Raw genomic sequence first — 24,280 nt, forward strand, 5'->3', positions numbered from 1 at the left:
TCTCATGCTCCACCTTCTACTGAGTCTTTTTTTGATGTTCTAAATCACTTGAGTCCTTCCTGATACCATTGGAAATTATGTTCAGAAGTTTTAGGATGCAACAAGAATTAAGCCATGCCACATTTCTAAAAATCAATTGGTGGTGCTTTTGTTTTTTTTTAATTTTTAAAAAAGATTTATTTATTTAATTCTCTGTTCCTGCCGCCGGCCATTAGTAACCTCCTTGCTCTATAGCCCTTTTTAGCAGCAGCTTGTGCTGCTGCCTCCCCTCACCCCTCCTCCTAGCCATTGTTATCTTCCCGCTCCAGCCGCTGCTGTTCTTCCCGCCAGTCCCGCCCACATTGCCAACATATAATCTGCCTCCCTCCTTAGCCACTGCTTACCTCATAGCCATCCGCCTTTACCCACCTATCCACCACCACCCTGTAGCTAGCCCGCCCCAGCACTAACCCCTCCCTCACCCAACCCTATATAACCAAGTGCACTTCTTCAATAAAGTAGACCTGCACACAGCCCTCGTCTCCGTAGCGTTCTTCCACCGCGCTGCGCGTCCCCACCACACCTTGAGCCGCCCGCTGCCGGCTCAAAGGGCCCCCCGCCCCCCGGCAGCTCTCCCTGAGCCAACCGAACCCCGGCGGGCCGCCCGCCAGCAGTTGGCACCCAACGTGGGGCCCGTCGCCGTCCCCCCACGCCGCCGCTCAAGGTAGGGACTCTCCGGCGTCTCTCACCCCCCCCTGTCGCTCAAAGATGGGAGCCTCCCTCTCGTCCCGACAAGTTCCCCAGGTCCGCGCACTCGCCGCCCTCCTAGAGACTAATAACGTTCGAGTCTCGGTTCGGCAGCTGCAGCGGTACTGGGACTTCTTTCTTTCAATCCGTGGCTCGCCACTTGTACTCTATGGAGCCCTAAGACTTATGAGACTCTTATTGCCCGTGTTGCCTCTGCCATGGAACATGAGCGTAAGCAATTTCCCCCCGGACTCATCCCAGCCTTGGTCGCTATCCGCGCCTGCCTGCAGGGCGTCCCGTCTCCCGCCGAGTCACTTGTCTGCGCTCCGTCCGAGGAGCCCCCCCCCCACTGGCCCTGACCCGCCCGATGACTGCGAAACCCGCTCTCTCTCCGCTCAGCTCGAGGCCGCCCTCAAGCTAGACCCCCCCGCCGCCTCTGACTCAGACGCTGAGCAAGATGGCGAACTTCCGCCTTCTTCCTCCTCCAAACAAAGGAAGTCTCCCGCCGCGCCTGATAAACATGGCGCACTTCCTCCTTCTTCTTCGCCTCTGCCCTCCTCCCGCCTCTGCCCGCCTCTTCCTGTTCAGTCAATATCCGGTCCCGCCCCGGAAAATGCATGGCCGCCATCTTCCGCTAAGCCGGAAGCTCCTTCGGCGCCATCTTTACCACCACCGGATAGGGCTGCACCGCCATCTTTACCTGTGCCCGGAAGTGACGCGGCTGCTCCGCCATCTTGGCCAGCTCCAGCCGGAAGAAGGGACCAGTCCACCGCCCCGCCCCTTCCTGCTTCTTCTCGGAACTCGCCTTACAACTGCCCTCCCTTTCCGGCCGTGCCGCCATCTTACGTTCACCAGCCGCCATCTTACGCTAGCCAGCTGCCAACTTACCTCTATCCGGGAACAGTCTCCCCGTGGGCTACTCCTCACTCTCCCTTTAACGGTGACGACGAGGATCCTGGCGATCACCCTAACATGCCTCAACCAGACGCTGACGGTGCTTTTCTCCGCCCTCCTACTGCCCCGCTTGCCGACATGTTCCCCCTGAACCCCGTTCGGAGCCCAGCCAACCCACAGATTTGGATCCCCTTCTCACCCAAAGATATGCAGGCCCTTAGAACAGCCATTAAGGAGGACGGGTTGGCCAGCCCTCACGCGCAGGACATTCTTGAACGCATGGCCGTCCCCCGCTGTGTCCCCTATGATTGGATCACCCTTGCTCGGGGCACACTAACGCCCGGCCAGTTTGTTGATTGGCGCGCCCATTTTGGCTCATTCTGCGAGACACAGATCGCCGAAAACGCGCGTGCTGGCATCACCTTCCCGGCCAACGCCTTCCTCGGCCACGGCCGTTTCACCCAGCCTCAAGCCTATATAGGCCTCCCGCCCGGCTTCTTCGTCCAGCTTCGGGAGTGCGCACTCAGGGCTTTCCGCTCCTGCGCTGCCTCCGCTCCGGAGCCCCTAACTAAGCTCTTCCAGAAACCTGAGGAGCCTTTCAATGACTTTGTTGCCCGTGTGCAAGCAGCCGCCGAGCGTAAGGTCATCGGAGCTCAGGCCCAAACATCTTTCATCAAGGACCTCCTACAAGAGGGCGCTAACCCCGCATGCAAAGCTATCATCCGCCCGCTGCGCGATAAGCCCCTCCACGACTGGGTCCTTGCCTGCTCCGGCGTTTCCAGCCAGGCCTCTGCCATGGCCGCCGCTGTTGTCGCCGCAGTTCAAGCCTCCAACCAATGCTTCCGCTGCGGGGAACTCGGCCACTACGCTAGAGGGTGTACCAACCGTCCGATCAGTCACCCTGTACCCGAGCCTCCAGGCCCGCCAGCCACAGCGCGCGCTCCTCGTCTGCTGTCTACCCCCTGCCCACGCTGTGGCAAGGGGTACCATTGGGCCCGCGACTGCCGTGCCACCAACCCCAATCGCCAACCTTTAAACGGGCGTGGGGGCAAGCCTCAGCCCCGCCACCAAGAGGCCCCCCCCAACGCCAGCGTGCCAACTCGTCACCAGCCACGCCCGTAAACATCCAATAGTCCGTCCCCATCACGCCCGCAGAGAAGCCTCTCCTCACTGTCTGTGTAAATGGAAAATGGATGACCGGACTTCTTGACACCGGTGCAGAAATCTCCTGCATACCGCTAGACCAGGCTGAAGGCATTCCACTCGTCGACGGGCCTCTCGTCATCGGGGCCACCGGCCAGTCCACGTCCAAGCAAGCAGCCAGAGACATCTCTTGGCAAGACACTGAAGGACAGCAAGGCTTCTTCCGTCCACTCATCCTTAAAGAAGTTTCCCAAATCCTGTGGGGCCGCGACATTCTCCACCAAACAGGGGCTGTCCTCTCCACATCTCAGTCATCGCCGTCCCCCCAATAGTTTCGGCCGTTGCTCGCGTTCAACCCCCCGCACCCGTTCCTCTGCAATGGGACACAGAGGAACCCATTTGGGTGGAGCAATGGCCTTTGACTGTCCCAAAGCTCGCTGTTCTTCAAGGCCTCGTAGATGAGCAGCTCCGTGCTGGTCACATTGAACACTCCATCAGCCCATACAACACTCCTATCTTCTTCATCATCAAGAAGTCCGGCAAGCCACGGCTCCTTCATGACCTGCGTGAGCTCAATAAACACATCAAGCCAATGGGCTCCCCGCAGCCTGGTATGCCACACCCTTCAGCTATCCCGCGACATTGGCACATAGCTGTCCTTGACATCAAAGACTGTTTCTTCTCCATTCCTCTTCACCCTGATGACCGCCCAAAGTTTGCATTCACGGTGCCTCAGCCCAACCACCAGAGGCCCGCCCAGCGATTTCAATGGAAAGTCCTCCCCCAGGGCATGAAGAACAGCCCGGCCATTTGCCAACTGTTTGTGCATACAGCAGTAGAGCCTCTCAGCTCCCAAGCCACCATTGTTCATTACATGGACGATCTCCTTGTAGCTCACCCAGAAGAGTCAAACTTGCGTTCCGTCGTCACCCAATTGCTCACAAACCTCCAACACATTGGCCTCACCGTCAACCAAGAGAAGGTAGCTACACACCCTCCATTCCAGTTTCTAGGCTTCGAGATCTCAGAGACTGTGACCCCCCAAGCGCCAATGATCAATGTTCCAATGACTTTAACACTCCATGAGCTCCAGCAGCTCTGCGGCCAAATCAACTGGCTCCGCCCAGCTCTGCCAGTTACCACGGACCAGTTACAACCTTTATACAGACTTTTATGCACCAATGGCCCTCCCTCGCAGGCGCCTTCGAAAAGAATTCATCTCACCCAAGAAGCGAGTGATGCAATCGGGTACGTCAATGATGCCCTCCAGAATTGCGAATTACAGCGATTCAACCCCGACAAGCCATTGCTGGGCCTAGTCCTTCCCACGCGAGGTACCCCCACTGGCCTCCTCTGGCAGGATGGACCGCTTCTCTGGGCCCATTTAGCCAAGAGCAAGCTTCGGAAAATCAGCCCGCAATCGCTTCTCTTCATCCAGCTTGCCACGGCTCTTGTCGAGCGTGCCACCCACCACTTTGGCCGCCAGCCTGACTCTGTTGTCTGGCCTCTCACGGCTCAACAAGTTAGCCTCCTCCTCAGAGAATCCCCCGACATGCAGGCGCTTCTCCTTATGTTTTCAGGAACTTTCGACAACCACTTCCCGCAACACCGGCTCCTCCAAGGCCTACGCCTGCTCCCCATAGCAGCGCCTAACCACTTCCCATTCCCATCCTCAAAGCCTCTTCCCAACGTTACCGTTGCCTTTACAGATGCCTCCAAACGCAAACTTGCAGTAATTATTTACTGCCCCAACCGCTCTCAGCCCTGCTGTCATGCCCACCCCCATCAGTCCTCCGTGCAGGTCGCCGAGCTCCGAGCTGTCACCCTAGCCCTCCGCCTCCTTGCCGACCGCCCAGTAAACATCTTCACTGACAGCCTTTATTGCCTGCAAGTTTGCCAAGTTCTCGCCTTTTCAGCGTTCCTAGCACCCATCAGTTCCAGCCCAGACTCCATCAACACGGCTCTCCTTACCCTTCAAGGTCTGCTTGAAGAGCGCCGACACCCCTGGTTTATTGCCCACATTAGGAGCCACTCTGGCCTCCCCAGCCCTCTGGCCCACGGCAATCACCTAGCCGACCAAGCAGTCCAAGCAATCTTCCTTCACACAGTGGCCCCGGCCACCATAGCTGGAGACCTTATCAACCAAGCCAAAGCATTACATGCGCGCTTCCACTTTGGAGCACCCGCCTTACACCGACTTCTTCCAGATTTGCCTATTGAAACCTGCAAGCATCTGGTGCGTGCTTGTCGCTCGTGCGCCCCCTTGTTGCCCCTGGGCCCGCTTCAGCCCCAAGGAGTTAATCCCCGTGGGCTGCGTCCTAACTCCAGATGGCAGCTCGACGTTACCCATGTCCCGCAATTTGGCTGATGGAAATACCTCCACGTTGCAATAGATACCTTTTCACACCTTTGTTATGCCACTGCCCTCCCTGGAGAGTCGGCCAAGTATTCCATCCAGCGCTCAGGGAAGCCATCCTTTTCATGGGTGTGCCATGGGACCTAAAAACTGATAACGGCCCCGCCTATCGGAGCACCGCCTTTGCCAGCTTCCTTAAGCTTTACAATATCACCCATCACTTCGGCATTCCGTACAACCCACAAGGACAAGGGCTCGTTGAACGCGCCCATCAATCCCTCAAAAGCCTCATCCAGAAAATCAGAAACGCGCAACCTCGCCTCACCCCCCGTGAGACTGTTACACAGATGCTCATCCAGCACAATTTAATGACCTTTGACTCTGAAGGACTATCGCCTGTCCACAAGCACTGGGGGCCTTCCTTTCGGCCCACCCCCACGCCTCTCGTTCTTTGGCGCGACCCGCTCACAACCAAGTGGAACGGGCCTGCACCGCTCCTAACCCAAGGACGTGGATTCGCCTGTGTCTTCCCAGAATCAGAGCCACAACCTATTTGGGTCCCGGGCCGACTTATCAAACCCTTCACTCCTTGCGATCCGAATAACCTCCCAACCGGGGATCCCGACCCCACCAGCAACGCCCCTGTGCCTTAGATGAGAGTCAAACTCCTTCCCTCTCTCCTCCTCCTTCCCCTCCCATTCTCCCCTTCTTATCTTTGCAGATGCTGCCCACTGCCTCGCCTTCAGACTCACCTGACCGCCCATCAGCGCCCAGCCCAGAGCCTACTCCTCGGCTCACCCGCCGTGAACGCCGCCGCTGCCGCCTCCTTGCCCATCGCATGAACCAGTTAACCATCAATAGCCCTGAGGATCCCCACCAGCCGCAGATACTTCGCCTCCTCCGGCTTGCCCGTGCCCAGGCATCATCTACCACTCCCCCTGCCCAGAATACTTCCATCCTCCTTCACATCCTCATCATAATGCTTTCCCTCGCCTCCTCCACTACCGCCAACCTGAATTACCAACCTTTCAACTGGACTCTTTCTCAGTTTGACAAATTCATCTCCTTCAATGTGACCGTAGGCGCCCCCTCCTTTACCCTGCCCTTTTGTCAGCTCGCTGGCTTCCAGCCCAAGCATCAAGCAGCAAACCTGCGCTCCTTTGTCAATTGCGAAAAACTTGGCCCCACTCGTGAGGAGACTATAGTCTCATCCGCCACTGGTTTCTATATCTGCCCTGCTTCCACTCTTGACTGCCAAGATCCGACAAGTTTCTTCTGCCCCTCCTGGGGCTGCGAGACAATAGCTTACGGCTGGTCCGGAGCCCCAAACAAAGATCCCCATCTCTTTCTCTCAAGCACCACCCCCCTACAAACCAACCTGTCCGCCAGCATCACATTTTCAATCAAAAATCCCAATGATGATCAATGGTTGACTGGCCGCACGTGGGGAGCTCGCCTATATGCACACGGTCATGACCACGGCAGCCTCTTCACCATACAAAAGCGCCATACAACCACCTCAGCACGTTCCCCTGCTATCAGCCCAAATCAAGTTCTTGACCCCCCTAAGGCTCAACTTCCTTCTCCCCCTCCATCTGACACCCCCCCTGCCAGCACCTCCCTCAGCTCCCATGCCCCTATGCCTCGCTTGCCCTTCATTAAACTAATCAATGCCGCATATGCCTCTCTAAACGCGTCTCACCCCAACCTAACTTGAAACTGTTGGCTCTGTCTCTCCCCCTCTCTTCCTCTCTATGAACCTATCGCTACCAATCTCTCCTTCACCGAAACCGCCAATGAGAATCCTGCCGAATGCAACTGGAATGCCCCCTTCATCCCCTTAACCTTTCAATCTGTTTCCTCCACCGGACACTGTGTACATTCTCGTCAAGGTCCCCATCCCCTACCGAGCGCCTGCTCCGACTATTCCTCTCCCCACGCTCTCGCCAAATTTTTAATCCCACATAACACCTCCCAATGGCTTTGCACCTCCACCGGACTAACCCCCTGCGTCAGTGTCTTTACGCTCAACGCCACCAATGAAACTTGCCTACTCATCTTCCTAGCCCCTCGAGTTCTTTTCCACAGTGACGACGAATTCTTCTCCTCCCTGCAACGGCGCGAGTTCCCCGTCCATGTCCAAAAAAGAGAACCTATCACTGCCATCCTTACAGTGGGTACCATCCTAGGCCTTGCAGGGGCAGGCACTGGCATCGCTGCCCTCGCCACACAGTCCTCTGCCCTTTCCTCGCTCAGACAAGCCGTTGATGAAGACATCACCTACCTCCGAGATGCAGTCAAATACCTCAAAGACTCCCTCAACTCCCACTCTGAAGTGGTCCTCCAAAACCGTCGTGGCCTTGACCTTCTCCTTATCAAAGAAGGGGGCCTATGCGCCGCCCTTGGAGAAGAATGCTGCATCTACGCCAATTCCACCGGCCTAGCCGAAGACAATCTAAGAAAGGTCCAAGAGGGACTTGACAAGCGCCGCCGAGAACGAGAAAATGCAAACTATTTTCCTAATCTTCTCCACACTCTCCTCCCATACCTTCTCCCCCTTTTAGGCCCTCTCATTGTCCTCATTTTGGCCCTTACAGTGGGGCCTTGGGCTGTCCGAAGGATAGTCTGTCTCGCCAAAGACCATACAAACGCAGTCTTCAGCTCCTTCGTGCAAGTTCACTACCAACGCCTTGCCACCAGCGAAAACCCTCCGCGTCGTGCAGGCCGCACCCGCACAGCCCGTACCACCCCCCTATAAACCCCCTCTCTTTCCTCCTTTGTTTTTCAGAAACCACCCAGAGCGCTTCCGGACTTGCCCAGCCGTCCGCCTGCATCCGTTCTGGCCTTCTCCGCCCACCACCAATACTACCTTGCCCGTCTACACCAGCCCACACCCCAGTCGTCGCCCTCCTTGCCTCCCTGCCCTCTCCCCAACTACCCCTATGTCTCCATCGTCCCGCCAGTCACCCAGTCAGGAGCCCGTTCGCTGGAGATGGCAAGACGGACACGCACTAGGGCCCAGTGCCGTCCGCCTGACCCACAGGTATGGGTGTACCGCCCTCTGTGCAGAGGGGATTTTGGGCCGCACCACCCGCCCCCCCTCAATGGTCATGCCTGCCCGATTGCGAGAGCTCCTTCGACCTCGGTGTACGGCCAAAACCACCTCTTCCCCTCCCCATTCCCCCCTCCACAAAAACAAAAAGAGAGCAATTGTTCCTGCCGCCGGCCATTAGTAACCTCCTTGCTCTATAGCCCTTTTTAGCAGCAGCTTGTGCTGCTGCCTCCCCTCACCCCTCCTCCTAGCCATTGTTATCTTCCCGCTCCAGCTGCTGCTGTTCTTCCCGCCAGTCCCGCCCACATTGCCAACATATAATCTGCCTCCCTCCTTAGCCACTGCTTACCTCATAGCCATCTGCCTTTACCCACCTATCCACCACCACCCTGTAGCTAGCCCGCCCCAGCACTAACCCCTCCCTCACCCAACCCTATATAACCAAGTGCACTTCCTCAATAAAGTAGACCTGCGCACAGCCCTCGTCTCTGTAGCGTTCTTCCACCGCGCTGCGCGTCCCCACCACACCTTGAGCCACCCGCTGCCGGCTCAAAGGGCCCCCGGCCCCCCGGCAGCTCTCCCGGAGCCAACCGAACCCCGCCGCCTGCGGCGGGCCGCCCGCCAGCAATTCTCCCCCCCCCCTTGTCTGTTCTCTATTTGCTGCGTCTTGTTTCTTTGTCCGCTTCTGTTGTCGTCAGCGGCATGGGAAGTGTGGGCGGTGCCGTTCCTGGGCAGGCTGCACTTTCTTTCATGCTGGGCGGCTCTCCTTACGGGCGCACTCCTTGTGTGTGGGGCTCCCCTACACGGGGGACACCCCTGCGTGGCAGGGCACTCCTTGGCGCATCAGCGCTGCGCATGGGCCAGCTCCACACGGGTCAAGGAGGCCCAGGGTTTGAACCGCGGACCTCCCATGTGGTAGATGGACACCCTAACCACTGGGCCAAGTCTGTTTCCCTCTAGTTGGTCTTAATGTTCCCCCCACGTAGTGTTATATCATAAGCTTTTCCTTTTTCAGTATAAGAGCTTTAAAGGCAAATTTTAACAGCTTTTTTTTTTTCTCCATTATCTGGCCATGCCATCATTTCCCCAGTGTTTCCTATACCTTTTTGCAGCAACTATTTGAGTGCCTCTTTTCCTGGCATTGCTGCAGTGAACATCTTTGTGAACAAATCCTCGTTTGTGTTTAGGATTAATTTCTTAAGCTAGATCCCCCAGAAAAGCAATTACTACGTGTCATTTTCAAGACTCTGGGACATACTCATTCCTCATTTGCATCTCTCTCGGCCTCTTTCTCTCCGTTCTCATTGCCATCACTTTAGTCTGAGCTGCTATCATCATTTACTTGGTTCACAGCAACAACTGTCCAACTGGTCTCCCTGCCTCTTGAACTCCATTTCATCTGCTGTCTGCTTTTTAAAACACTCCCTTTCTTAAACCTTTCAAAAGGTTTGAATTCAGATTCCTTAAAGAGCTGAAAAGCTGAAAAGTGCCCATTGTATCTGCCTATGGAAACATCGCTTGACCCACCTTACAGCATTTTCTGATGTTTATTCCATCCACGCTTGCTGTGGCTTCGCCAGAAAGAGAGATTCCCTGTCTAAAAATGCCTTCATTCCATCTCATATTTGTTTGAAAGTTTGACTGAACATAGAGTTCTAGGTAAGAAAGCATTTTCCTTCAGAAATTTGAAAATATGCCATCATTTTTATTCTAGCTTCCAGGCCCTGTATTCTGAAATTTCACAGTTATGTGTCTTTGATAAAAGTTTCTCTTTCATTCTACTGGTCCCTCAGTTGGTCTTTTCAGTTGGGCAACTCAGTGACTTTCAGCTTGAGGATGTTGATGATTCTCTGTTCTTTTTGGAACCCCTTTTGTTCAGCTCTTGGACCTCTTGGATTGGTACACTTGGCTTCATACAGCCTTTTAAATTTTCCATCTGTCTGTCTGCTCTTTGTAGGAGAGTTCCCAAATTGTATCTTCCAACTGTTTTGTTGAGAAAAAGTATCTTTTGAATTTCTGCTATCAGTTTTTTAATTTTTAAGAGCTCTTTTGTTCCCTTAATTTTTCTCTGGCTTTAAGTCTCATGTTCTTGTTTCACAGATGCCCTATCTTCCTATCTCTGAAGATGCTGAGGTTTTCTTCTCCTGCCTTATCTCTGAGTTATTCCAGGATAACCATTTTTTTCTGTGTGTGTTGTTCTTACATTAAAGACTTTTCTCTGATGGCCTGCTCACCCTTCTTTGTCTGTTCATGTTTAGGAGAGTGGACTAAAATTGCTGTTTGGAATCTCTGAAGGTGTAGGTGGAGCTTTTGGCTTCCTTGTCTGGTGGTTTGTCCTCATTGTTTGCTGGATAACACTGGCAGTATCTCCAGGAAAGGTCAGATTCCCCAGAGAAAATTCTTTAGTTTTTCACTAGAGGATCATGGGTCTGGCTGCCATCATTGTGGTAGCTAAATGGGACCAGAGCATAGGGCTCTCAGCAATTGCATGCATTTTTAATTTAATCTCCTTTTTGGTATGATAACGCTTGCTTAGTTTGCCAGGGCTGCTATAACAAATAATACAGACTGGTTGGCTTAAACAGCAGGAACTTAGTCTCTTTCAGTTTTGGAGGTTAGAAGTCCAAAATCAAGGCATTGGCAGGTCATGTTTTCTCAGAAGTCAGTGGGGTTTTTTCTGGTGGTGGGTTGCTGTCAGTCCTCCATCACAGGTCAATCTCTCTCCTATTTCTTCTCAATCCTACTATTGGGTCCAAATTTTCTTTGCTTGTAAGGCTAGTCTCCCACTTCACCCCTACTTTCAGAGATGCCCGGTATTGCCAGTTCTCAAGTCTTTTGTGGAATTCTGCAATGTAAATAAGATGATTTTTGGGTTTTTCCTGTTGGTGCTTTTCTCTGTCTTCTTCCTTCCGAAATGTTGCTGTTGCCCCTCCTTCTTTTGTCTCTTATTTCTTGCAGAGCTATCCCTTTTCAGAAATCCCCTTTTAGTAGTTGTAGTAGTAGTAGGTTTTTCTCTCCTCTTCATTCTTGTGGGTTAAGCCTTTTTTTAAAAAAGCTCCCTTTACAGTAGCTCTAGTGTGGATGTTCAGGAGCACAGTTAGATGCTTGTGTTGTATACTCCAACTTACCTGGAAGTCTTGGTATCCCATTCTTCACTAAGATTTGAAGATTAAAGATTAAAATTTCAAGATTAAAATTTCAAAGTCTGTTGCCCATTTTTGCCCTTGGCTGAAAGAACATGTTGACCCAGAAGCCCAACTGGAGTTCCCAAATTCTTTTGATCTCTCCAAGTATAAAACTGTGACGATTGTTCACATTTTGAAGGGGTCTTATGAGCCATCTAGTTGATTCTTCTGTACAATGCATGAATCCCATAAGCATTTTAAAAATTTATGAAATGTAATACACATTCTTAGTCTGACATATAGAGTATAGTGAATAACTATGAGCAAACACCCATGTAACCACCACCCACAAGAAATATAACATTTCATTTCCCCCAAAAGTACATCCCATTTTCAGAAAGTTTTGATTTTAAAGGATTTTCTTATTGATCCCAAATCTGCTTCTTTCATTCAGTAGTCCAAGTTCTGCCTCTTAAATGTCATCTTTTCTTCCCTTTGAGTATTTGAAGATAAATATGCTGTATCTAAGTCTTCTCAAATCAGACTTAACGTTCTCCATTCTCTGGGGTGTACAGCACAGATTTCAGACTCTTCACGTCTTGGTCTTTGGCCATTTTGGACAATTTTGAGGCAGTTCATATTTCTTTTCAAATGTACTCTCCAATGTGAGTACAGTACTTCAGTAGACAGTACTAATGTAGTAATAAGAAATAATTACAACAAAATGAGGACCACTGGTCCCTTGTGTTCCCTTGGGATTTGTTCCCCTTCTGGTTCTAATTTGAAATCTCACTGTCACACTCTAGGGCAGACCTTTGTAAAGTCCTCTTGTCTCTTGTGGGGCTTGCTAACTCATTGACAGAGATTTTTGTAGCTTTTTTCTCCTGGGTTTTGCTTCTGTTATAGTAATATCTCTATACACTCTAGGAATTGAGCTTCCATTGTTTTACCTCCCAAGTTTGGATGCACTTTTAAGTGTTTCTGACTGTATGTTTTTTTTTCCCTCCTGTCTTTTACCTGCCTATCTCCAGTTCCTTGACTGTGCCTGTCTGTTTTTGACTAATAGATGCTTCATTAGGCATCTTGGTCTTTCAAAAACAAAACAAAACAAACCAAACCACAAATGGTTTCCTTCTTTGCAATGAAGATCTTATTTCTTGAAATTTGACTTGGGCAGTCCTTTCTGCCTTTCTAGTTGAATTAAATACAGTTAGCAACTTATATCTCTCAACTATCCATTTATTGAGTGCATACTGTTGGCAAGATTCTATCCTCACCATCTAGTAAAAGTGTGAGGAAGTTGCAACCGTGAGGGGGTTTAGTCTGGGTAGTAGGATGAATTTAGGAATAATGAGAGAAAATACCAAGAAAAGCTACTTCTTCTAGGTTATATCTGAATCTTGGAGGTTTTATCCCTTTAATTCCTCTGTTTCTCTTTTCTCCTTCCTGCTCTTCAGTGTAGAGCAAATGCCCAGTTCATAAAGTGCCTTCCTCCCATTACTTGAATTCTGATGGCCAGGTTGGTGGACTTTTTGACTGTTTTTCAGCAACGAATGCAAATCTGACTCTTTCCGAAGCCCATCGATGTATATATTTTTTTAAGAAACTGATATTTTGCTAAGCCTTTTCACTGATGTTCAGAAGGTTTACAGGACCTAAATAGAATTTTCTTGTCAACCTTTTGTCTCTCCTATTAAAATCCTTTTTGCAGGCAGAGGAGGTGTACCTCAGTGGTTGAGTATCTGCTTTGCCAAGTATGAGGTTCAGAGTTCAATCCTTGGTACCACCTAAAGAAAAAAAAATGCTTTATTGCATCTTACTTCGCTGGCCGTCCAATGCAGTCCCTTTATACTCTAGGAAGAGGTCAAAATATAATGGGAAGGCAGGGAACTGAATTGTGCATGAAGGAGAGCAGTCGACAAGACGGAGCTCGATAGTGTGTACCTGATTTCTGCTCACTAGCAGGTTCACGGGCTTTGGCATTTCATTTGCTTGCTGCCATAGTAACCAGGACTCCTGCCAATCTTCTTCCCATCTTTTATTCATCTGGAGGGGGATGGGGAGGATAGAAATGGAAACCTCCCTGTACAGGTTTTGTGGGGTTTGGAGTGCCCTCAGAATAGCATGTTTGGGTACCCTAATTTTGGCTTTGTTTCTAGCTGATGCAGTCACAGTCATAGTCACCACAAGAAGTCACCTGTTGGATGATCCTTTACCCATTGCACAGTCAGTGAGGACTTATTATTACTGTAAGGAAGTAGAGCTTTTACGTTCCTTGAATTAGAGTTGGAGGAGATCATTGCTGAGAATCTTTTAGAAACTGTAGTTCAGCCAGAGGCATTCATCTTGGGGATGATGAGAAGAAACCGGGCAGGTGTCTCCCTATTACAGTATGTCTCACCTTTGTTTGCATCTCAGGAGCTCTAAAATATCCTAGTGCCTGGGATTTTGTGAAGTCACAGGCCAATTAATCTAAATATCTGAGGGTGAGGCACAGGCATCAATATTTATGTCTCTCTAGGGACATTAGAAGCATTAGAAGAGTGCCTTGGTAAGTCTAGCTTTTTCCTTTGTCTTACCTAAATCATGAAAGGGATCATTTGTTGTGTGCAGTTGAGCCCCCAAATTTGTCCTTTAATGATAACTGATGATATTCTTTGCTTGAGACTTTGGAAGTGTCTCAGTTGAATAAATTAAGGAGCAACATTGCATTATAATTGACCTACACAGATTTACTGTTAACCTAGGTACATAACTGATAACTAATAAATCAGTACAAAGTTAGATCTCATTTAATTTATCACTTCCTTCTCACTGTGTGGATTGGATCTTTAAATGTATTCATTTATAGCCTTTTGATACCTGTACTGGTCTTCAGGTCTCAGAGTCAGCCAGCTGCAGAGGTCCCTTGGACATCTGTTGCACTTCAGGTAAGTCTAGTTTATGAGCTTAAGGCCTTCTGCCCACCCTGCAGTGGAAGTTACTTGACAGTTCTTCTTCCTTACCACCTTTACACTTGCATGTTCAGCCGTGTGTTACCTCGCCGAGAAGAGCCATGATTCTGTTTCACTGTTTACATTTTATTAGTGTTCTAAGCTCACAATAAGTCATTGAGTATGCTAACTTTTGCTTCTCTGTTTTTTCTCCCATTCTTCCCCTGGGTTCTTTTTATTTCCATTACATACCCCAAGAATACATTTTCATGTTAGATTTCCCAGGTTTCAAAGAATCTCAGTCCTGGCTGCATGACCGAAAAATGGGCAGGTTCCTTTTATTTTCCTCATTACATTGATTTCATCGAATGTCAGGGCCACATTTAGCCTTGTCCTGTCACATCTCTCTGGTCTGCTCTGATTCTAGGACCAGTGATCTCTGGGCTCCTGACTTCTAAATTCTAGTTTTCTCCTGGTTCCCCAAGAGATAGAGCAACCAGTTGCACAAACCAGTAGTGTTGCTTGAAGTACTAGCTTGCAGGGCTCTATCCACCTGTAAAAGTTGTCCATTTTTAGCTCCCTGATTATTATGTTATTTAAAAACCTATGTGGGCGGCGGACTTGGCCCAGTGGTTAGGGCGTCTGTCTACCACATGGGAGGTCCGCGGTTCAAACCCCGGGCCTCCTTGACCCGTGTGGAGCTGGCCCATGCGCAGTGCTGATGCATGCCAGGAGTGCTGTGCCATGCAGGGGTGTCCCCTGCGTAGGGGAGCCCCACGCGCAAGGAGTGCGCCTGGTAAGGAGAGCCACCCAGCGCAAAAGAAAGTTCAGCCTGCCCAGGAATAGCGCCATACATGGAGAGTCGACACAAGATGACGCAGCAAAAAGAAACACAGATTCCCGTGCCGCTGACAACAACAGAAGCGGACAAAGAAGACGCAGCAAATAGACACAGAGAACAGACAACCGGGAAGGGGGAGGAGGGAAAAAATAAATAAATAAATAATTCTTTAAAAAAGAAAACAAAAACAAACCTATGTGGATGTGGAGTCCATAAATGTTCAGACCTGGATGCAGGGCTTTAATGTAGAATTCCCAAGTTATGGCATCTATAGTAAGATACCAGTTGGCATATACTTAAGGGAAGAAACTCTTCTTAAAAAAACAAAAAAAACTGCATTTGTCCAAAGAGGCGATTTTTTTCTAAAACACCTGCTCGTTGCACATCGTAAAAGAAATCAGATAATAAAGTTATAAAAAAGAGAAGGTGAACTCCTTTCATCTTACCACCTAGGGAACATTAATAGCAGTAACCTTTTGTTGTATATTCATCCAGACTTTTTTTCATAAGTACTTTTTTCTTTTGTATAAGATCACGGATATCCACTATGTGCTGACTTTTTTCCTGACTTTATTGAAATATTTTCATTTTTAATGACTTGGGCCTTTCACATTATTTTGAAATGGTTCCCTTTCCCTATAAATATTTTAATTTTTTTTCTATAACTTTTTCTTGTAAAGATGATTGGATAATTTATATCATATTCATGGGTACTTTTCACTTATATACTTTAGTTACTCTTAGGGTTCTCTGGCCTTTACAGTATTAAATGACTACTTGAGAAATCTAAGCTATAAATCTATAGTATTTAATCCAACATTATTTTTAAAATTTGGAATATTTTTACTTTCATGGAGCAAACGAGTAATAGTGGCTTTAAAAAAAGAAACAGGTTTTTGTAACGCATTCTGTGTATGTTGGCTCTTCTTATCCCTTATCCTCCCTTCTAAAGTCTTGAAGTCTTTGTTCAGTAATTATACCATATTTATGATAAATTGTCTCAAATATGTTCGATGGCAAAAAATAGTAGAGCAGTTTTGTGGACCTTTAAAAAGCCCATAAAGGTTATTGTTCTAGACACTTTAACAGAAGTTTACGTCATATGTACAAGGTCTTGGATTCAATCCCGGTACCACCTTAAAAAAAAAAATTATCCTTTGGGTAGCTAAACAATCAGATTTGGGTTTTTTTGTTTGTTTGTTTTTTTAGACCTTCCCATTCTTTATTTGGATAGAGTGTTCGTCCATCTCATCATAAATAAGTTAACTGATGTAATGCCTGGTCAAGAAACAAATGTTTTTAATGAAATGAAGTGTTATCCTGCTGTTAGTAATGAGGCTTCTGCAGAAATATGAAAATGTCTGTTAACTAATAAAATGTGGGAAGAATTTAGTCTTCATGTTGGCGAGTGCTGTATAAAAATATGTTTGTATACAGTCATAAGGAAAAGTTGCCATAGACTTTTTATCCAGTCACTGGTAAGGGGAAGAGATTTTGACCCCCGTTTTGCTGTTTTTAGGAAATTACTGGTTCGAACTGAGGTTGGTTAAATATACATAAATAAGCATAACCTTTTAAAGGAATTGTTTAAATGCCTAAGTGGGCTACAAGATGAAAGTAAAAACATAAACTTAGTGCAGTCACAGCATTTTAGCAGTGTCTGTCAGAGAATGTTTATATGAATTCAGTAAATTTCCTTTGTTTATCGTAACGAACATGTAAACATGTTTTGAAATTTTCTTTTCATTTGATCCAAAATGAGCCACTGGAAGGTAGTTTTTTCTGAAATTTCCTCCTGCACCTCAAAATATGTTTTGCACACCTTCAGTTAATATCTCTGAGTAGCAGTGGCCTTTACCCCCTTGTCCAGGTGTGCATTTGACCTCCTCCCCTGACTTTGCTTCGTCAGCTTTCCTGTACCCTTGAGCCAGGCTCTTCCACTCACTGGCCGCCATGTGTTCTAAAAGCCATGCCGTCATTCAGGGCCCCGCTTTCCAAATATGTAAACCTTCTTTGCTTTTTTGTGGGGTGGGGGTGGGGAGGCAAGAAGTGATGATTAAATATGTAAAAATAAAACACTAGACCGATGTTCAGCATATAGCAGTTACATAATAAATTAATAGATGTCATTCTTATTTTTTTGAATAAATTTTACTGAAGTTTATCATTCATACATGAACAAACACAATAAATTTATAGTAAAACTTATGAATTTTCAAAACAGACATGCATGTCATCATACAAGGTTATTTTTTAAATCTTCATATCCTCTTGACTAGTTCATTCCTCTTTAACTACTAACTTGCTCATGTTTTCTCTCTCCTAAGAAACCTTTGCTACCCTTATTTGCTCCTCCAGCTCTGGCCTTCTTCCCACCTCTTCTTTGCTATCACACCTCCTCCACAGATACTGTGAAGCCTGGCTTTGGGCCCACCTTGCTAAGTGACCTTGAAGCCACCATACTTGACTTTTTCCTCATCTCCATCTTCCCTGCCATTCTGGAGACTGCCTCTTAGTTCCTGTGACAGAGCTGGCTGCTGATTATCCATGTTCTTTTTTACTACACCCTTATCTGCTTCTCTGATTTCCAGTTTTCTTGTGTCCCCCAAGTTTCTGTCATCGATCCTTTTCTCTCTCTGCAGGTAACTCTTGTATTTCAAACCTACCTGTTGGGCTTAAGATTTACATCTTGGGAGATGAAGCTAGGGAAACTTCATCTTCATGATTTGGGAGCATGTCCCAAATGAAACTCATCTTGTGTTGTTCCCAACCAGCTTCTCCAGCTTTCCCTTCAGCTTTTCCTGACACCACCATTCTTTCAGCCTTTATTTTGTACCTTTGGCTACATCTCTCTCTCACCTTCCATATTGTATCAGTTGTATCTTAAGTTTATCCTTGTAAAGTGTCTTTTCCTTCTTGCCAGAAGGAAAATCACTGAAAGTTTATCTCTGAAAGAATTTTAAATTGTTTGTGTTTTGTTTTTTAATAACAGATACCTATTAATTATATATTTATATCCAACCAACCTGCAATCTTATTTCTCATCCTCCTTTACCCTGTACTTTATCTAATTGGATGCCTACCTGTTGCCTTAGTGTCTGGTTTCTTTCTTTCTTTCCCTCTCCATCATTTTTCAGGGATCCTCTCAAATAAACTTTTCTCAATGAAATCTGTCTCCCAACTGGATATAGGTCCTTCTTCCATGAGCCCTTGGGTCCCCCATGTCATTCTGTACATCCTTCCTTATCTGTGATTTTGTGTCAATCCCTTCATAGAATGTAAGCTCCATGAGGGCACAGATTGGGTCTTACTCATTGGTATTAGTCAGACAAAGAGGTGCTGATGCAAAATACCAGAAACTGGTTGGTTTTCATAAAGGGTATTTATTTGGGGTAGGAGCTTACAGATACCAGGCATAAGTTACTTCTCTCACCAAAGTCTGTTTCCATGTGTTGGGGCAAGATGACTGCCAACATCTATGAGGGTTCAGGCTTCCTGGTTTCCTCCCTTCCTCAGGCTTCTTTTTCTTGGGCTCAGCATTTCTCTTTCTGGGTCTTGCTTCTTTTTCCTCTGTGAGCTTACTTTCCAGGGCTCCAGCTTAAGGCTTCAGCATCAAACTCCAATGTCAAAAAGCCCCCAACTCTGTTCTTTTCCATGCCTTTTATCTGTGAGTCCCCACCCCTTGGTGGGGTGCACTAATCAGAACTCAATCATGCCCAGGTACAGATCAGATTACAAGCATAATCCAGTATCTATTTTTGGAATACATAACCATATCAAACTGCTACATCAGCTTTTCCACCCTTTTGGTTACAGTCTCCCAAGTTTACTTTGGGGAACAAACGCTTTTTCCCAATGGGTATGGTTTTGGTGGGATGGTCAATCAAGATGTCCTGCTGGTAGGATGCTCTCCCCTGGAATTTGAAGTTTGAGTCATAGGACACAAGGCCTGACAGTGATTGACATGGATCCATCCTGGCCGAAGAGCTGTAAAGAAGCTACTCAGTAGTTGCTGCCTCCCAGATCCCTGGAGCTGCTCAGGTCCCTGAACCCTCTGAAGCCTGGCTCTTCAGATTTTCCTCCATATCTGTGAGCTATCTCATATCCTTACAATATATGCCTTTTTTAAAAAAAAAATTTAAATATTAAATTAGCCAAAGACAGTTTCTGTTGCTTCTACCAAAGATCTCTACCAATAGAGCTGTTAGAATCGGAACTGCCCACATTTCATCTTTCTTGTTATAATGATTCTGATGTGTTTTCTGCTTCTCTTTAAAAACGAATACACCAAACAGCCAGAGACCGCTGCAGCTTTGAAACGCACGATTGAAGCCCTGATGGACAGAGGAGCCATAGTGAGGAACCTGGAAAACCTGGGCGAGCGAGCGCTTCCTTATAAGATCTCCTCCCATAATCAGCGGCACAGCCGAGGAGGGTAGGTTTCTTTAGGAATCACCAGAAATGTCTTTGATGGGTTCAGTCAAGAATACAATCCATCCTAGAACTCCCTACAGCCTCACAGATCCTGAGTGTGCCCAGTGGGGTGCGGCGTGTGTCCTGGGGATGCCACGCGCAGAAGGGAGGCAGTTATACTGGCACTTGTTAAACTTTGACCAGAAGACAAACATATAGGCTGTGCTAGGAGCTACAAGTATATGAGGTCTCAATAGCAGAAAACTTTTCTTGTTAACCTACACACCTTTTTCCCCTGGCATTTCTCTAACTTTTGTCTTCAGTAAAATGCCACCGTAAGCAATGTGTTGTCCACATGCTGAAGGCATTCTTTGTAAATATGTAGGTTGTAGCTAATAAGCACAGTTTGTTTCTTATGGCTAATGTTTATAACCAGATCCTAATCTGCAAGAGGAAAAGGGTTTACTACCTGCTCTACCTAATAAATCACAATTTTTCTCTAATGGACCTTTTTTCTTCCCACAGCCCCCTATCAACTTCCTGAAACATATGCCAAGGATTTGATTCTATAGTAATAGCTATCTCCATAGAAATGCTTTGAGACCAGTTTGTTGAGTTGGTTTAAAGCTTCTCTAAACCCTAATGGTGTCTTTTTACATCCATGGTTTCTCTTATAGAGGATGAGTCTTTTCATATTGTTGGGTTTTCCAGAAGTAGGCAATGGAGAAGATGGGAAGTCGTTTTTAGCCTAATAGAAAAAGTCCAGAATTGGGAGAAGACTCATGAGCTCTGTCTGTATGACTTTGAACAAGTCATATATCATCTGTACTTCCCACGTCCTTGGGGACTCATCCTGGTTGCATTGTCCCAGGCATCAAGGAGTATCGTCTCTGCATAGGCGCTCTGTAGACCCTCCTGCATGTTGTGAGAATGCTGCTCTTAGCCCCTCAGGTGCTGGTGATCCTTTGAGGGTGAAGCGTGCAGGGGCCTGAGGGCTTTCCTACTGCATCAAGACCTGCTGCTGAGATGAGGCACCTGCTGTCAGTGGCATCTTCTGATTGCTTCACCTTATTTTGTGTTTGTGTTTAGCTTTTTGAGAGTGCCTTTTAAGAGAGTGCCTGAGGTGTTGCTAGGCAACATGGAATTTACTGTGGCTAGCCTTCTTCCACGATCAAAATAACAATGAGGGATGGAGGTTGTGTGTGTATGTGTGCATGTGTGTAACATTTCTTTCTTGTTTTTTTTTTTTTAAACTAAAAATGGGTTCTGACAGCTAAGCTATGAACCCTTTTGCTTTTTTGTTCAAAGAGCAGCATATTCATTGGCCAAGAATGATTAGCCAGGTTCTCTGTTGGTAGGCACCAAACACAGAGATAAGTTAGCTTCCTCTTCTTGTGGCAGTGTCCTCATTCCCTTGGTGTTTGTGTGGATTTTCAGTAGGGGTGCTTCTTTCTGCCCTTTTCCCAAGTAGAGGATTTGACTTTGTTGAGGGCTGGCACAACCAGCATCCTAGAATCTGCATTTCTAACAAGTGCCCAAGTAATGCTGATGCTGCTTGGTCGAGGACCACACTTTGAGAACCATGGCATTAGCACATTTGGTTTGCAGACCTCTTGCACAGTATTAGGGTGGGGAGCAGTGGGTGTGGTGCTATTTCTGTTTCGTGGAAGGATCCACCCGGGACTAAGCCAGAACTGCTCACAACAACAGCCTGGATTGCTGACAAGGTACACAGCCCTAACAAGGGCTGTGTTGTAGTCACTTAGTTTGTTTATATTTGCTGATTTTATTTCTGTTCCTAAAATAATGTAGAGGGAAGTGGATGTGGCTCAAGCAGGTGGGCACCTGCCTACCACATGGGAAGTCCCCAGGTTGGTTCCTGGTGCCTCCTAAAGAAGATGAGCAAGACAGTGAGCTGATGTGATGGGCTGGCACAGTGAGCTGGCACAACAAGATGACACAGCAAAGAGACACAGTGAAGAAACACAATGAGGGAGACATCAAGCAGAGAGCAGAGGTGGCTCAAGTGATTGGGTGCCTCCTTCTCACATGGGAGGTCCCGGGTTCAGTTCCCAGTGCCTCCTGAAAAAAAGAAGAGAACAGATAGCAAGTGCAAAATGAGAGGATGGGAATAAATAAAATAAGTCTTAAAAAAAAAAAAAAAAGAGTAATGTAGTTAAGTGTAGACTCCTTAGCACAGAGAGGCAACATTCCTAAAGTGTAATTATACATGTGCATTACATGTAGTCAGAAAGGTGGTCCCAGTCAGTGGGGGATGTTCATATTTTAAGTGTTTTTTCCTGGAATATCACTGTCTGATATTCATTTGTTGAAGGCAGTTATTTTCCAAAGTATGATTTCTGACACACTAGTTTCATGGAGATGTTCCACCGAAATGCAGAAGGGCTGTGTGTCTGTGATCAGTTAGATGTGGGAAATCTTGCATAATTGAATCCCTTTTAGGGACTCAGAACACTCACTGACATATAAATGGTGAGCAGCCCTTCAATAAGATATCTGCATTTCCCAATCTTATTTTGACCATGGTACTTTATTTTTATGAGACCCAATAAGAAGAGACCATGGGGAACAAATGTGGCTCGAGCAGCTGGGCATACCCCTCCCACGTGGGAGGTCCCAGGTTCAGTTCCTGGTGGCTCCTAAAGAAGACAAGCAGACAACAAGCAAACAAAAACCCAAAAAACAGAAGAACAGACAATGAGGGAGAAAAAAAAATGCACAGGGAGAGAATGTGGCTCAAGCAGTGGAGTGCCTGCCTCCCACATGGGAGTTCCCAGGCTCAGTTCCCAGTGCCTCCTAAAGAAGAAAAACAGACAACAAGCAGACAAAACAACCCAACAACAACAAGCAAACAGATGAGGGAGCTATCTTGGGGGTTGAGGGTGACGAGACCATGATGACTTTTGGTAAATGAAGATATGAGGGACTAATGTGTTTTGGGGTTATTTGGATAAAGATTTGGAATTGTGTGGTGTGTCAGAAATGGGCATTATGGAACTTGAGGTTAGTCTGATAGTCTCTTGGCTTCGGCCCATAGTCATTGGCCCTGGCCATGTTTGTACCAGGCATTTTGTTCATTCAGCAAAAACTTTTTATATGTTATACATAACCACAGAAAGGTGTTACAGACATTTACGAGTGGCTCATGTACCAGACATTAATCTGGGTACTGGGAAGGCTCACTGTTTTGAAGTGGTTGTGAAGGAATAGAGTAGACTTGGCAGTTACAAATTTGGCATTAAAAGTTGTGACTCTTTTACAGTAGCCCTGGAGGTCATGGGATATATCTAATTTTGGCGTGGCACTGATTTGAAATCCTTTTTAGCCAGCTAATGAATGAATCTCTCAGAGGACTTAGAGAATCCCTGGCGCATTGTGGTTCTGTTGGTAATCTGTGTTTATTGCTTTAACACTTCACAGGGAGAAGTGTGTCCTAGTGGTATTCGTAGGTCTTGGTGATTCAGGTGATCGTTGTGGTTCCTGGTCACAAGTTGTTTCTGGTCTGATAGGGACTTGACTGCATAATGCTACTAGGATGTGCAAAGGGGCCAGCATGACCAGGGAGTGAGTGCCAGGCGGGTTGAGCCCCAGGCACTTCTGTTGCAGTTATTTCCCATCATACTGGGTGACAGCTACTGAGTTTTCCTGTCTTTATGTCCTCTAGATCCATCTCCCTGTGACTTACATGCCAAGGAGACCCAGAAGAACAGGAGGTATAAAAGGGCCTAGGGAGGAAGGATCCTCCTACTTCAGGGTTATCTGGGGAGTCTTCTCAGAGGAGGGGGTTAGGCTTTGGAAGTAGTACCTGGTATTTATTACTATATTAAGTATATTACCAGTTTACACCAAAAATTAAAATACACTTATTATGTTCCAAATTCTTTGGTCAGTCCCCACTCTAGAAACTGGTTATGTTCCAGAAGTTTGTCTGTAAGTCTGTTGTTTATAACTGGGAACCTATTTTCCCAATGGAACAACTTAATGGTTAGGTTCCCAGGCCAGTCCGCAGAAACCTAAAATTGGTGCAGGTCAGTAGAATTGGGCGAGCCATTTATGTACAGCTGAGTACCATTTCAAAACTTGTTTTAAAAATGCTGTTTCTGTGTTCTTCTTGACAGCAGAGTAGAGCCTGAGTCAGGGCACCCTTCTCATGGACAGGCAAGGTATCTCTGACACCTGTCATTTATTAATTTCCCAAGGGAAGTCTCTTAAGTCCATGATGGGTGTTTAGGGACAGGATTTGACCAGATGCCTCTGCTGCTGCTCAGGCCAGGTTGGGGTGGTTGAAGAGTTGGGTCTTCAGGACCAGGCTTTACCGATGGAAGCTTCTGGCCCTGCTCACCATCTGTCATCACGGGGTGGTGTCTGAAAGCCTTTGGGGACCTACCCAGAGGAGGTCTCTAAGGCCTGGGGTCCATTCCCAGCTCTGGGTTGGCTTTGGTCTCTTGTGGGTCCCTAGATGATCTCCCCTTTCTTACTTCACTTGCCTACCTCATCAGCTCTGTGGGAAAGGTCAGGTTGGTGTGTAGTATTTTGTCCCCACCTTCCGTGGGGCCCCAAAGAAGAGGATGTTACATTAGCATCTCTTCCCACTGCTCCCTTCTGCTTACTTAGAACCTTCCTAAAAAGGGGCAGGCGTGTTACTCAGTCTTGGTTTCAGTCATCCTTTGCCAGAACCACTTGAACATCCTTCTCCAGGATTGCACATCCTAGTTTAAGGCTCTCTTTCCTTAAACTGGACTGGACGGAGACTGAGGTTGATTTTCTGTGCAGGAG

At 47.4% G+C, this 24,280-nt stretch overlaps 1 protein-coding gene across 3 annotated transcripts in view; it reads left to right on the forward strand.

The window, feature by feature from the left end:
- SLC5A3 (solute carrier family 5 member 3) overlaps positions 1-24,280 on the forward strand; it is a 69,708-nt gene that overhangs the window by 33,342 nt on the left and 12,086 nt on the right. The window contains exons 2-3 of one of the 3 annotated variants that reach the window (XR_011648709.1): positions 7,908-19,159; positions 19,366-19,505. The exons of 1 other annotated variant lie outside the window; for it this stretch is intronic. Coding sequence is in view for 1 of the 2 variants with exons in the window: in XM_058296199.1 (XP_058152182.1) it covers positions 5,841-6,836 (996 nt within the window). In the remaining variant the exon portion in view is untranslated. Of the gene's footprint in view, positions 1-5,840; positions 19,160-19,365; positions 19,506-24,280 lie in introns of those variants that run through there. One more of the 3 variants, XM_058296199.1, reaches the window with a different exon arrangement.

The sequence above is a fragment of the Dasypus novemcinctus genome, chromosome 4, assembly GCF_030445035.2.
Source record: "Dasypus novemcinctus isolate mDasNov1 chromosome 4, mDasNov1.1.hap2, whole genome shotgun sequence".
In the NCBI taxonomy this organism is placed as follows: domain Eukaryota; kingdom Metazoa; phylum Chordata; class Mammalia; order Cingulata; family Dasypodidae; genus Dasypus; species Dasypus novemcinctus.